Source organism: Emydura macquarii, unplaced genomic scaffold (genome assembly GCF_026122565.2).
Source record: "Emydura macquarii macquarii isolate MOO-44397 ecotype Brisbane River unplaced genomic scaffold, CSIRO-AGI_Emac_v2 contig_1519, whole genome shotgun sequence".
Lineage (NCBI taxonomy): Eukaryota > Metazoa > Chordata > Testudines > Chelidae > Emydura > Emydura macquarii.
Window position 1 is genome coordinate 10,767 of NW_027131656.1, and position 12,728 is coordinate 23,494.

The window sequence follows — 12,728 nt, forward strand, 5'->3', positions numbered from 1 at the left end:
ATTCAGAGAGACTGAATTGAGGAGACTCAGGACTGGAAGGGATTGTTTGGGCCTGGTGGATGGCAGAGATGGGCACCTTGTGATGGCAGAGAGGGGCAAAAGTGTCAAAGATGGAGGAGAGTGAGAAATGGTGAGACTCAACAATCATAGAGATGGAAAATAGGTCTAAGAGCATATGAGATATTATCAATGCTGGTGGTCTCAAAGTCACAGAAAGGCCAAGTGACACACTATGTGAGGATGGGGGATGACAGGTGATGCTAAAAGAGATCACGTGATGGTTAGACAAATGGAACTTAGCAATGGAGAGGGCAGTGCTTGGTGATGGAGTGATAAGACATTCAGTGTGAGGAACTTCTGAGACTGGGAAATTCCTCAAGACTGGCCTCAACCAAATTGGGGTAGATAACCCTTGATTAATGAGGACAAAACCTTTCCTCCTCCGTTCATGCAGATATAACGACATTGGCCCCAGGAGATCACATTCTGCAGGTGTATTTTACCACTTTATCATGAAGCTCTTTCGTTTTGACCCCATAAATGATAGGGTTGAGCATGGGGGGGACAAGGAGATAGAGGTTGGCCAAGAGGATGTGAACATGGTCAGGAATGCCCTGACCAAACCTGTGTGTTAGGGTGGAGAAAAGGAAGGGAGTATAAGTCATCAGCATCACAGAGATGTGGGCTGTGCATGTGTTGAGGGTTTTCTGATGGGCATTCTTGGAGTTGATTCTGAGCACAGCCCTGATGATCAGCCCAGAGCTTAGGCCAATGAGTGTCAGGTGTAACTCGATGGTCACTAATATTATCACCAGTCCGTATGTCCGATTGACTCTGGTGTCCCCACACGAGATCTTCACCACAGCAATATGCTCACAGTACGTGTGGAGAATTACATGGTTGGCACAGAATGGCAGCCTCCGCAGTAGCAGTGGCACTGGCAGAATATAGAGAACAGCTCGTATCAAATCCACTAGCCCCAGCTTAGCAATTCGTGTGTTGCTGAGGATGGTGCCGTATCTCAGAGGGTCACATATGGCAACGTAGCGATTGAAGGCCATTGTCACGAGGACAGCTGATTGCATAGCAGCTATCGCGTGGACGAAGAACATCTGGGTGAGGCAGCCATCCACAGTGATGCCTTTGAAACCGAACCAAAATATGCACAGTGCCTTCAGCACGACGCAGGTCGACATACCGATGTCTGTGAGTGCCAGCATGCAGAGCAGCAGGAACATGGGCTTGTGCAGGTTCTGCTCTTTGCTTACAACAAACAGAACTGTGAAATTTCCCAAGAGACTGATGATGTAGAATATAGAGAAAAGAATGGAAATCCACATGTGGTCAGCTTCCAGCCCAGGAATACCGTTTAGGATGAACATTGTTAGGCCGGAGGAGGTCAGGTTGAAAGCCTCCATGAGGTGGTTGAGTCACCAATCATGCTCAGAGATGCTCAGATGCCTGTGAAGGGAGAGAAGCCCAGCACGGGGGTTACATATGTGATAACAAATAACACAGTAAGTATTTTATAGCTCCAACAATCTAGAAACGGGGGTGAGCAGTGAGGTGACAACATTATTCCCCTCTAGTCGGCATTGGTGTGGCAACATTTGGAGTTTTGTGTCCAGTTTTTTTTCCCACAACAGGAAGGATGTGGAGAAATTGGAGAGAGTCCAGTGGAGGACAACAAAAAATATTCGGGGGCTGGGGCGCATGACTGAGGGAACTAGACTTGTTTATTCTGCAGAAGGGAAGAATGAGGGGGGATTTGATAGCAGCCTTCAACTACCTGAAGGGGGATTCCAGGGAGGATGGAGCTAGGCCTTTCTCAATGGTAGAAGATGACAGAACTAAGAGCAATGGTCTCATTTTGTTGTGGGGGAGGTCTAGGTTGGATATTAGGAAAACCTTTTTCACGAGGAGGGTGGTGAAGCACTGGAATGGGTTACCTACGGAGGTAATGGAATCTCCGTCTCTAGAGGTTTTTATGGTGCAGCTTGACAAAGCCCTGGCTGGGATGATTTACTTAGGGTTTCTCCTGCTTTGACCCGAGGGCTGGATAAAATGGCCTCCTGAGATCAGTTCCAAACCTAAAGTTCTATAATTTCCACATGGCACCAAATTAGTTTGGCCATAGTCCAGTACAGAGGTGTTCTCAGATGAGCCTTCCAAGCCCGGTGAACGAGGAGCATGATGGGAAATGACGTTTGATGTCAATTAGTGCAACCTATACGTCTACTGAACTCCTCAAACACCTTACCAGATTCCAATATAACTTTATGATCTCAGGGCAGGGACCCGGTGTAATGGTTTACAGGTCCATGCTCAAAGTGGAAGCATTGATAAAACTAAGCAAAACATTGGGACACAGATGGGGTGGGATGGAATAATACCGAAACTACAATGCCATGTGATCAATCAGTCAATGCTTCACCCTCCTCTGGACTTTTCTGTGTAGTGTTGAGCACCCTTCTCAAACAGGATATTGGAGAACTAGAGAGGTTCAGGGAAGTGCAATGAGAAAGATCAAGGGCCTGGGGAACCTCTCCTAGGGAAATGGATGAAAAAAACTGGGAATGTTACCTTAGAAAAGAGAGAAATAAGGGGAGATTTGAGAAGAGTCTAATAAATCCTGATAGAGAGTATAAGAAGAATATGTTCTCCCTGTCTCATATCACAAGGTCAAGAGGACATTCAATTAAACTGAAATATGGCAAATGGAAAACTGATTATAAAAAGAATGCTTTCTTCACTCAATGCACAATTAGATTGAGAAACTCTTTGCCACAAGATGAAGTTGAGCTCAGGAGCTCAGGAAGAATCAGAAAGCTTTCTTTGACATTTACATGCATAGTAAGGATCTTCCTTTACAATACCTACAGCTAAATAAATAACTTGGAAAAACTATACGCCTGCGTGTTTCAGGGCACAAGCCAATCTTTGGCTCTTGGGTATTAAGGTGACACCCTCAGGTGTCAGGATGGTCAGATTATCCCCCCAAGACATTCTTCGGCAGCCTCTTGGTTGTGGCTGTCAGAGAGAGGACATTTGACTAGATGAACCATAGATGTGATCTACAATGCAATACCTCTTTTGGAATACCTCCTTATGGAAATACACATTATCATGCCAGGCTGGGACTTTGTGCTATGTTACTTCCATTGTTTCTTTTGGTGAGATACTTTCTTGAAGGCATCCAGCTTCCTCTGAGACATAACAAGTACAGTGGTTTTGTTATACTGCCTTGTTAATTGACAAGGGTAAGCAGAGACACCCATCAGCAACCCAGCTGCTTACCCTTCTCACGGTTCAATACTGATAATGTTTGCATTTCTTAAAAAAAATTGGGGGATCATAAAGAATGACTAGGACGAATCACTGATTCACAGGTATGTGGACTTGTGGGCAAACTGGGTCGAAACAAACGATATGTATTCTAATATAGCTATGTAGAGAACAAAAAAAGTAGGTGATACTTACAGAATCGGGGACTCTGTTGTGGGAAACAGTGACTCTGAACAAAATTCGTGAAGTGTGAAGGGGGAATTAGCTAAACATGATCTCCCTGTGTGACCGTGTGGCCAAAAGAGTTAACGTGATCTTAGCATGATAAACGGGAATCTCAGGTAGGGGGAGAGAAGTTATTTTACCTCTTTCTTTGGCACTGGTGCAACTGCTGCTGGTATAATGTGCCCAGTTCTGGTGCCCACAATTACACTGAAGAGGATTCAGAGAAGATTCACAAGAATATTTAAAGATTAGAAATCCTGCCTTAAAGTGATAGACTCAAAGAGCTCAATCTATTTCGTGTAAGAGAAATGGTTAAGGGGTGACTTGATAAAAGACTACAAGTACCCACATAGCAAACAAATATTGAATAATGGGCTTTCCAGGCTAGCATAGAAAGGTCTAATACCATCCCATGCCTGGAAGTTGATGTTAGAGAAAGTCTGACTATAAATAAGGTGTACGCTTTTTAAACAGAGAGAGTAATTAACCTTTAGAGCAATTCACCAACAGTCATGGTATATTCCCCATCACTCAGAATTTCTAAACCAAGTTTGAATGTTTCTGTATAAGCTCTGCTCTAGGAATTCTTTGGGGGCAGGTTTCTGGCCTATGCTATACAGCAGATCAGACTAGATGATCAAATAGTGCCTTCTGTTTTGGGACTCTATGAACAGGTCCCTGCAGCACATACAGGAGTCAGCTGGATGCATTTTGCCTGCAACCTGGTGCCTGACTTTACTGATGACAGTGCTGAATTTATCCCCACAGGGGAAAAGTTACATGTGACTTTGAAGCTTTGAACACGACACTCTAGGTGTGTTTTTCTCAGGTGTGAGGCTTCCCGTTAGACATGGCATGAATGAAAGTTTCAGATGAGAAAAATGCTCATGTGACCCCCACAAAATCTCTGCCCTGAGAAATTCATGTACAGCTGTCCCATTAATGGCTAATGGAGTTGGCTAACAAATTATCTCAGAGAGTCCCTGGTTTAGTGTCTGTCTCCCAGTGGCTAACTGTGTCAGCCAGCGGGCAGTGTGTCGCCTGCACCTGGCAGCTGTATTTACCTACTCATTCACATGACAAAGAATTGTCGGCTATCATTATATACTGTGCATATTTCTCAGCTTGCTAGTGGTTCCTGTGGAGCAGTCCCCGAAGCCGCACACGGTGTGTGCGGGAGCAACAAGAGCAGCAGCACAGCACAGGTGCCTTGGCATCTTCTCCTCGGGGTGTGACGTCCGTCACTGGAGAGAAAACATCACTTTTGTCCCCCTAGCAAAGATAGCAGGTGGGACAGGAGCACCTCTCCCCTGCAGAGGAAGAGCTGTGGGGACCTTGGGTCAGCTCGGAGGTTGTGGGAGCCACGGGTGACTGGGAAGCCTGGAGAAGAGGCTGGCACCCAGTGTAGTGTTGGAATCAAAGCAGCCTGGGATGGGGAAGGAGATTATAGACAAGCTGTCAGATGCGATGGGAGAGAGAACGAGCTGAGGAGCAAAGTTCAATGGTTCTTTCTACTGGGGAAACTGTGGAAACTGAAACTGAAGATGCATAATTAACAGTCAAAAACCATTAAAAAAAATGGAAAAAAAATGAGTAAAGGCTGTGAAACCCAGGCTGCAATTCTCTGGCTCGCCAGGGGAAAGAGGCCCTGAGACGTGCCCAGACACACTCGGGGCCAGGAATGCTGCCTGCACTGACCTGGGACCAACAATGAGCAAGAAAAATTGAATTTCAGCAGTGCTGCCCACCTGTCCATGTAAAATCCCTTCCATGCACTCACAACCTCCAGCCCTGCCACACAGTGATCCCAGATGCCGGACACACCACACAGTGAAAGCTTGTACAAATATCTACATAGCCTGGGTTAAACTCTGTGTCTGGCTGCACCGGAAAAAATGGGGAATGGAGTAGGAGGTTCCTGCACAGCCTGTCCTGGGGTGAAGGAAACTCCAGCAGCAGCTCAGCGTGTGCAGGGAAGAGGAGAGGGACAGACCCGAGGAGAGTGGAGAGAGGATATGGAGACTAAAAGGAGCCAGCGCAAGTAACTCTTCCTCAAAATAGCACAAAGCTTTAGCGTATTCCCGCCAGCTGGAAACCGAGACATGACTTCCTGATGTTGCTTTTCCATGCTGGCAATTGCTGATTGCCAGGAGGCTGTTGTGGGATTGGTCACAGGAGGAGGGATGGGCTGGATGGAGGAAGGTGTCAGAGACAATCTACTACAGTGTGTCCACGTTACAGACACTCGTCTAGCCCCAGAGATTGCAGGAGACCTAGTTACACTTCTTTGGTGTGTGAATCAGGCAGGATGTCCATTCCCTATTTTGCCCTGTTTAAGGATTCCGTGCCACTGCAATCTAGATACTCTACGTCCTGCCCCCCACACACACATTGTGCGTATCTGGATCTCCCCCAGCCAGATTTCCGACACTGCCTGACTTCCTCTAAGTCAAAAACATGCTTTTATTTTCACTGCATTTTGCTGTTCCTCGTCCTCTATAGAACAGAAGATAAAGGGGAACAGAGATAGGAGCCACCTATCTATAAACAGCTCAGCTGAGCTCTATTCTGCAGATCATCCTAGTTACCCTTCTCAGCACCTGTTCCAGTTTGAATTCAGCCTGCTTAAACATGGGGGACCAGAACTGCACACACTATTATTTCAGTCCAAGATCCTCCCCTAAGAGTGAAAAAACAAGTCACTGATAAGAGAGGCTCAGATTGTCAGGGCACCGAGTCTTGCAGACTTGCTAGAGTTATCCTGCACTGCTAAAACCCCAGAGAGAAAAGAAGAGCCAAGCGTTAGACATGCACATTTATCTATCAGCATTTCTGTGCTGCTGCTCATTGTCATAGAGTCTGAGCATCTGTTGCTACTCCCGGCTGATGAGCCCTGTGCTGAATCTCCCGCCCTGGTATTTACCCCTCTGATGTATTTATAGAGAGCAATCATATCTCCCCTCAGCCTTCTTTTGGTTAGGCTAGACCAGCCAAACTCTTTGAGTCTCCTCTTATGAGGCAGGTTTTCTATTCTGCAGATCATCCTAGTCACCTTTCTCAGCACCTGTTCCAGTTTGAATTCAGCCTGCTTAAACATGGGGGACCAGAACTGCACACACTATTCCAGATGAGATCTCACCAGCGCCTTGTATAATGGTACTAACACCTCCCTGTCTCTACTGGAAATACCTTGTCTGATGCATCTAAGGACTGCATTAGCTTTTTTCAAGGCCGCATCATATTGGTGACTCATAGTCATCCTGCGATCAGCTGATATGCCCAGGTCCTTCGCCTTCCAACTGATGCGTACCCAGCGTATAGCAAAAATTCTTGATCTTAGTCTCTAAGTGCATGACCTTGCATTCTCCACTATTACATTTTATCCTGTTTCTGTTACTCCAGTTTACACGGTTATCCAGATCTTCCTATAAGATATAGCAATTCTTCTCTGTATTGGCAATAGCTCCCAACTTTGAGTCATCCGCAAACTTTATTAGCACATTCCCACTTTTTGTGCCATGGTCAGTAATAAAAAGGTTAAATTAGATTGGTCCCAAGTCCGATCCCTGAGAAACTCCACTAGTAACCTCCCTCCAGCCTGATAGTTCACCTTTCAGGATGACCCGTTGTAGTCTCCCCTTTAACCAGTCCCTTATCCACCTTTCAATTTTCATATTAATCCCCATCATCTTTTCCAATTTCACTAATAATTCCCCATGTGGAACCGTATCAAATGCCTGACTGAAATCTAGGTAAATTAGATTCACTGCATTCTCTTTGTCTAAAAAATCTGTTATCTTCTCAAAAAGAAGATCAGGTTGGTCTGGCAAAATCTACCTTTTGTTAACCCATTTTCTCCCTATTAACGTTAACCTCAATATCGTTAACTACTTTCTTTTTCACATTTTTTCCAAGACCTTGCATACTACCGAGGTCAAACAAACAGGCCTGTAGTAACTCGGATCACATTTTTTCCCTTTCTTAATAATAGGAATTATGTTGGGAATTCTCCAGTCATAGAGTACAACCCCTGAGTTTACAGATTCATTAAAAATCCTTCCTAATGGGCTTTCAATTTCATGTGCTAGTTCCTTTAATATTCTTGGATGGAGATTAACCAGCCCCCCTGATTTAGTTCCATTAAGCTGTTTAATTCTGGCTTCGATCTTGGATGTGGTAATTTCTACCTCCATATCCTCATTCCCATCAGTCACCCTACCACTATCCCCAAGCTCATCATTAGCCTCATTAAAAATGGAGGCAAAGTATTTGTTTAGATATTCAGCCAGGCCTAGATTATCCTTGACATCCACCCCATCCGCAGTGCTTAGTGGTCGCACTTCTTCTTTCTTTGTTTTCTTCCTATTTATACGGCTATAGAATCTTTTACTATTGGTTTTAATTCCCCGGCAAGGCTTGGCTTTTGGCCTTTCTCACTTTATTTCTACATGTTCTGACCCCCAAGAGGTCGGTTTCCTTGTTGATCCCCCCCCCCCCCCCCCCCGTCTTCCACTCCTGTAGGCTTTTTGCTTTCTCTTAATCACCTTACTGAGATGCTTACTCATTCAGCTGAGTCTATTTTTGTTTATCCTTCCATTTACTTCGAACTGAATTAGCTCATGGTCACCCCCACAACCAGTTCTTCTATGATGTCCTCACTACTCACCAATACCCAAATCTAAAATGGCATCCCCTCGTGTTGGTTCAGTAACTATTTGGTGAAGGAATCTGTTAACTCTCACACCCAGGAAAATCTGGGCCCTATTATTACTACTAGCACTTGTCCTCCAGTCTATATCTGGGAAGTTAAAGTCTCCCATAATCACACAGTTCCTAATCGTATTTACTTCATTAAAAGCCTTAAAGAGGTCTCTATCCATGTCGAAATCTGATCCTGGTGGTTTGTAGCACACCCCAAGCACTATCCCAGTGGAAACTCTGGGTAAAAATCACATTGGTGAAGAAAACTACTAGACAGACTCTGTCTTATCAATTCCATTGCTGTTTCTAGAGCCTGTCTTTGTTTTCTCTCCTCCCTAACACGCACAAACTGCCCATTTTTTCTCACATGGGGGGGATATGGAAGTTGTGCAACTCTTGTCAAGATTAAGGTCTTTGGCAGCAGGGCCGGATTATCCTTTTCTGGGCGCGGCATCAAATATAATTGTGGGGCTCCCATGGGGAACGATTATAAAAGACAGGAGATGAACACAGAAGGTGTCTTTGACACAGCACACACCTGTACAGGTTTTATTTAAAATATTTACGAGTTTAAGTTGCCAATGTAGGTGGCTGCCACTATGGTATCAGCAATGGTAGCCCTGTGTCAAACAGAATACACAAATGTACATTAAATAAATAAATAAAAACCAAACCACTGCATGTGGCTATTGCCCTATTTACAATGATGAAAAATGTCTTAAGATTTTTCGGCATGCCTTTGCCGCAGCCAACTTTTCAATTAAACTGGAGAAGTCTACAGAGTTTGCCAGATTGTATTCAATGGATAACAGAGTAAGATTAAGTCTTTCTTGAACCACTGTAGCGTTTAAAGCACTTTTTGTCCTTTTTAAAAGTGAAAAATACCATTCACCACTGCAGTGTGAGACTGGCAGTGCAAGATTAATGCGTAGGGCAGTAACGATATTTGGAAAGGCTGTTTCCAAATTATGCATGGTCATTATTTTCAATATTTGCAGTGGTGTAGGCAGAGATGATGATAACATCTGGGAGGCAAGCTGCTTTACAAGTGAGCACCTCTGTACCTATTCTTTAAAGATCTCTTCACTGCCCCAGGATAGAGCAGAAGAGGGCAGGGAATTCTGCCGAAGACCAGGTGCCTGACTGGCTCTTACAGTGACAGGAGCATGAACACGTCAGTGAGGGCACGCTTTGCCCAGGGGACTGAACCCAAAATCTAGCCAGACCAGGTGAAGGAACTGTGATGGGCCCTGCTGCTCTGGTTGCAGATTGAGCCCAGGGAGGGCTGACGAAAGGACAGACCAACTGAGAGAACCGAGATGGGCCCCTGTTGGGTTGTTGATGAAGGCAGTGTCCCCAGGAAGGAAGCCTTACTGCTATGGCCCCATAGCAGGACCATGAAAAGAACTAGAGACTGTATAACAAGACCTGCCATCAGAACCATTGGCGAGGGAGCACCCGCGAGATGTGGGTGCCACCCTGTTGTAAGACCAATGAAAGGCTCGGGGCCAGTGAGGATGCACAAGAGATGCAGGGGGAAAGGCAGCCTTCACCTCCTGGAGCACAAGGTGAGCACATGGGAGGTGGCAGCTCTACCTTTCTGGTGAGTGCTATGGTAACTAGCCCGCCCATCGAGTGTAGTCCATGAGGTCTCAGATCCTGGTGATGTCCACCAAGACCAACTCCAAGCCTGTTGAGGGGTCCAAGCCCCTGGGCATTTAGGTGGGGATTGGGCAATTAATTGTTCTCCATGTCCACGAAGAGTGGGATAAGAAGTAATCAGCTCAGTTTTCGGGAAGGGAGATTTTGCCTGGGTATTAGGAAACATTTTCTGAGTATAAGGAGAGGTAAGCACTAGAACAGCTTACCTGGGGTGGTTGTGTAGTCCCCATCACTGGACATTTTAACATCTGGTCAGACATATCTTCCCCAGGGCTGTTAGTAGTTTCCGCAATAAATGAATGAGAGAGGCAGGGGTTGCAAGGGCCCATGCCTAAAGCTAAGTACGCCAAGAAGATGGATCTCTTTGGCAGGAAGATATGTTCCACTGGGGGGCTCCAGCTTCTAATTTCATATCAGCAGGTGTTCCTCAGCTTGTTTTCCCACCCACTTCTCTCATATACAGAGTTCTGCTGAAGGTCAGGAGGGAAGGAACTTCCATGATCCAGATAGACCCAGAGTAGCCTTGTCAACATTGGTTCACCACCCATCTGGTTCTTTTGGTGGAGACTCCAATTAGCCAGCATCAGGTCCCAGTTCTGATTACCCAGGACCAAGGTCTCCTACATCACCTGAATCTGGAGTCAATCCAACTCATGTCCTGGCAGCTCATGATTCCCCACAACCATATTCTATGAACAGTTGAAAATGGGAGCACGAATGCTGAGAGGCCAAAGAAAACGATACAAGGAGACTCTCAAAACTGTAGATTAAATAAAGTTCCCAAAACTGGATTGGGGATATTAGCAGGAGTTGTGGGGATTCTGAAGGGGGAGAATAGGGGCGCAGGACTGTTCCTGCACTGACTGGGGGAGGAACGCACAGTGTGCGGGGCAGGATGGGCAGTATCCAGATCACAGTGAAGTGTAGTCCTGAAATAGGATAAACGAAATAGCTTAAGATAAACAAGCACAGTTGTACCTCTGGGGCCTCATATGGCCCTCCTCACTGTTGGTCCCCATATGGGCACCCCATGAATCACAGTTTTTTATCCCCACAACCCTCTTAGGCAGGGAAGTGCTCTCCCTATTTTACAGAGGGGAAACTGAGGCCCAGAGTAGATGAGGAGATGACATTGCCTGAACATTTTGTGATTTAACATTTATGACACATTGGGGCCCTGCTTGTAAACATCTACGAATGAATGTTTGGGAACATTCTGCAATGTAACTGTGATAATTTACAAGTAAAGGAAAGTGCCCAATGCATATCAGGAATGTGGTTGATGGGGCAATGAAAGGGCAATCAAGATTTCTTTTATTTTCTTTTAGTAAAATTGATATTAATAAAATTGGTGTAGGTATTAATATTTTATTATGTTGATAAGTGAGTACAAGATGATGTACCAATGTAATGGGGTAATGATTTTTAGTAACTATGAATGAGGAGTGATTCCAGTTTGAGTCTGCTGAGATAAGACAGCGAGGAAGTAATTGCTGTGGTAACGGTTCTCAGCCTCCAAGGGCAGGAGAGAGAGAAGATGCTTTTGTTTAAAGAACTTTTACAGCGCACGTGGCCGAAGATCAAGATAACCCCGGAAAACAGGGGAGTTAACACCCAAGGACAGGAACAAGACAAAGTGTGAAACAGGAATGAAGGAATAATGGGAAAGCTGTCACACTCGCGATATGAAATGAAATTGATGATTACAACAAGGAGACTATCTGATATGACAAAATCCATAAACCCGAATGGGGATGGATAAGTATAAAAATGGGGTGAAGAAACCTGGACTTTGGGCTCGTTCTACAAACCCCAAGGCATATCGTGTCACAACCGACAGATCCTGGCTCCACCCTCTTGTCTGAATCACCTAGCCAGTGATTCATCTCGGGCAACACAGGGACTGGTAATTATATCCCTCCTGCAGAACTCTGTGTGTGTGTGAGTAAGAGTGTGTTTTAGGCAATTGTTTTTTAAAATATTTTCTGTATTCATAATAAATGCGGCATACTGCCTTATTCCCTGAATAAGATCCTGCTGTTTATTTTATAAGTATAACACTTAGGCTGAAATTCTCCCGAGTCTATTTTCTGCCCTTCCACCAGCTCACGGAGTGCAGGGAATCGTCCCGGAGTCCTGGCCAACCTCAGAATCCTCAGGGACTGTATGGGGGAAATCATAAAGGTCCCTGTCCAGCACTGTGGGTGTCAGACGTGAGATTCGTACACTGATTCTCCGGTCATAGTAAGGAGATTTTTTCTCTCTTCTGCGTGGGATTTCGGTGAGGTGCAGTTTCTGCAATATAGTTAGTGCTGAGGGCTCGGGAAGGGTTCAAGTGAAGAACAATCTGGGCAGGAATTCTCCAGCACGGAGACATGAACTGTTTAGTATTGAGAAAAACATCAAAGGATTTAAAATTGGAACTAAATATTTATTATACATTCTTTAGACAAATTGTTTATAAGATCATTTCCTTGTCTCTTACAGAGTCCTTCTATCTGTCTCAGTATCTTCCTTTTTTTGGTCTGTTTGCTTTTTTTTCTCTTTTTCGCTCAAATTTTCCAATTCAGCAACTTTACTGCCAGGTTAACGCGTGAAGTACGAGCCTCTGCAGTGGCTATCTGTGATACCAGAAATTTCACACAGGGTTTTACAGGTTTTACAGACTGGCCAGATTCTGCTCTCACATTCTGCCTTCACTTCAGATCACTCCAGATTGACACTAGCATCACTGATGAGCAAAATCAGGGCCTCTGTGTTTGGAAATCCCCGTATTTCATGCTAGGTCTCAGGGTGCCACATGAACTGGGGGTCTTCCTTCAGACTCTTTCAGCACCTGAACAGAATAGCTCTCG

At 45.1% G+C, this 12,728-nt stretch overlaps 1 protein-coding gene across 1 annotated transcript; it reads right to left on the bottom strand.

The window, feature by feature from the left end:
- Positions 1-479: 479 nt before the first annotated feature.
- On the bottom strand, positions 480-1,418 carry LOC137157443 (olfactory receptor 52P1-like). Its single transcript, XM_067554694.1, has one exon. It carries the CDS (start codon positions 1,416-1,418, stop codon positions 480-482), a length of 939 nt encoding a protein of 312 aa, XP_067410795.1.
- Between the last annotated feature and the right edge of the window lie 11,310 nt (positions 1,419-12,728).

Bases quoted from the DNA above. Each gene is read 5' to 3' on its own strand.
- LOC137157443 (XM_067554694.1), bottom strand. From the start codon at position 1,418: ATGGAGGCTTTCAACCTGACCTCCTCCGGCCTAACAATGTTCATCCTA.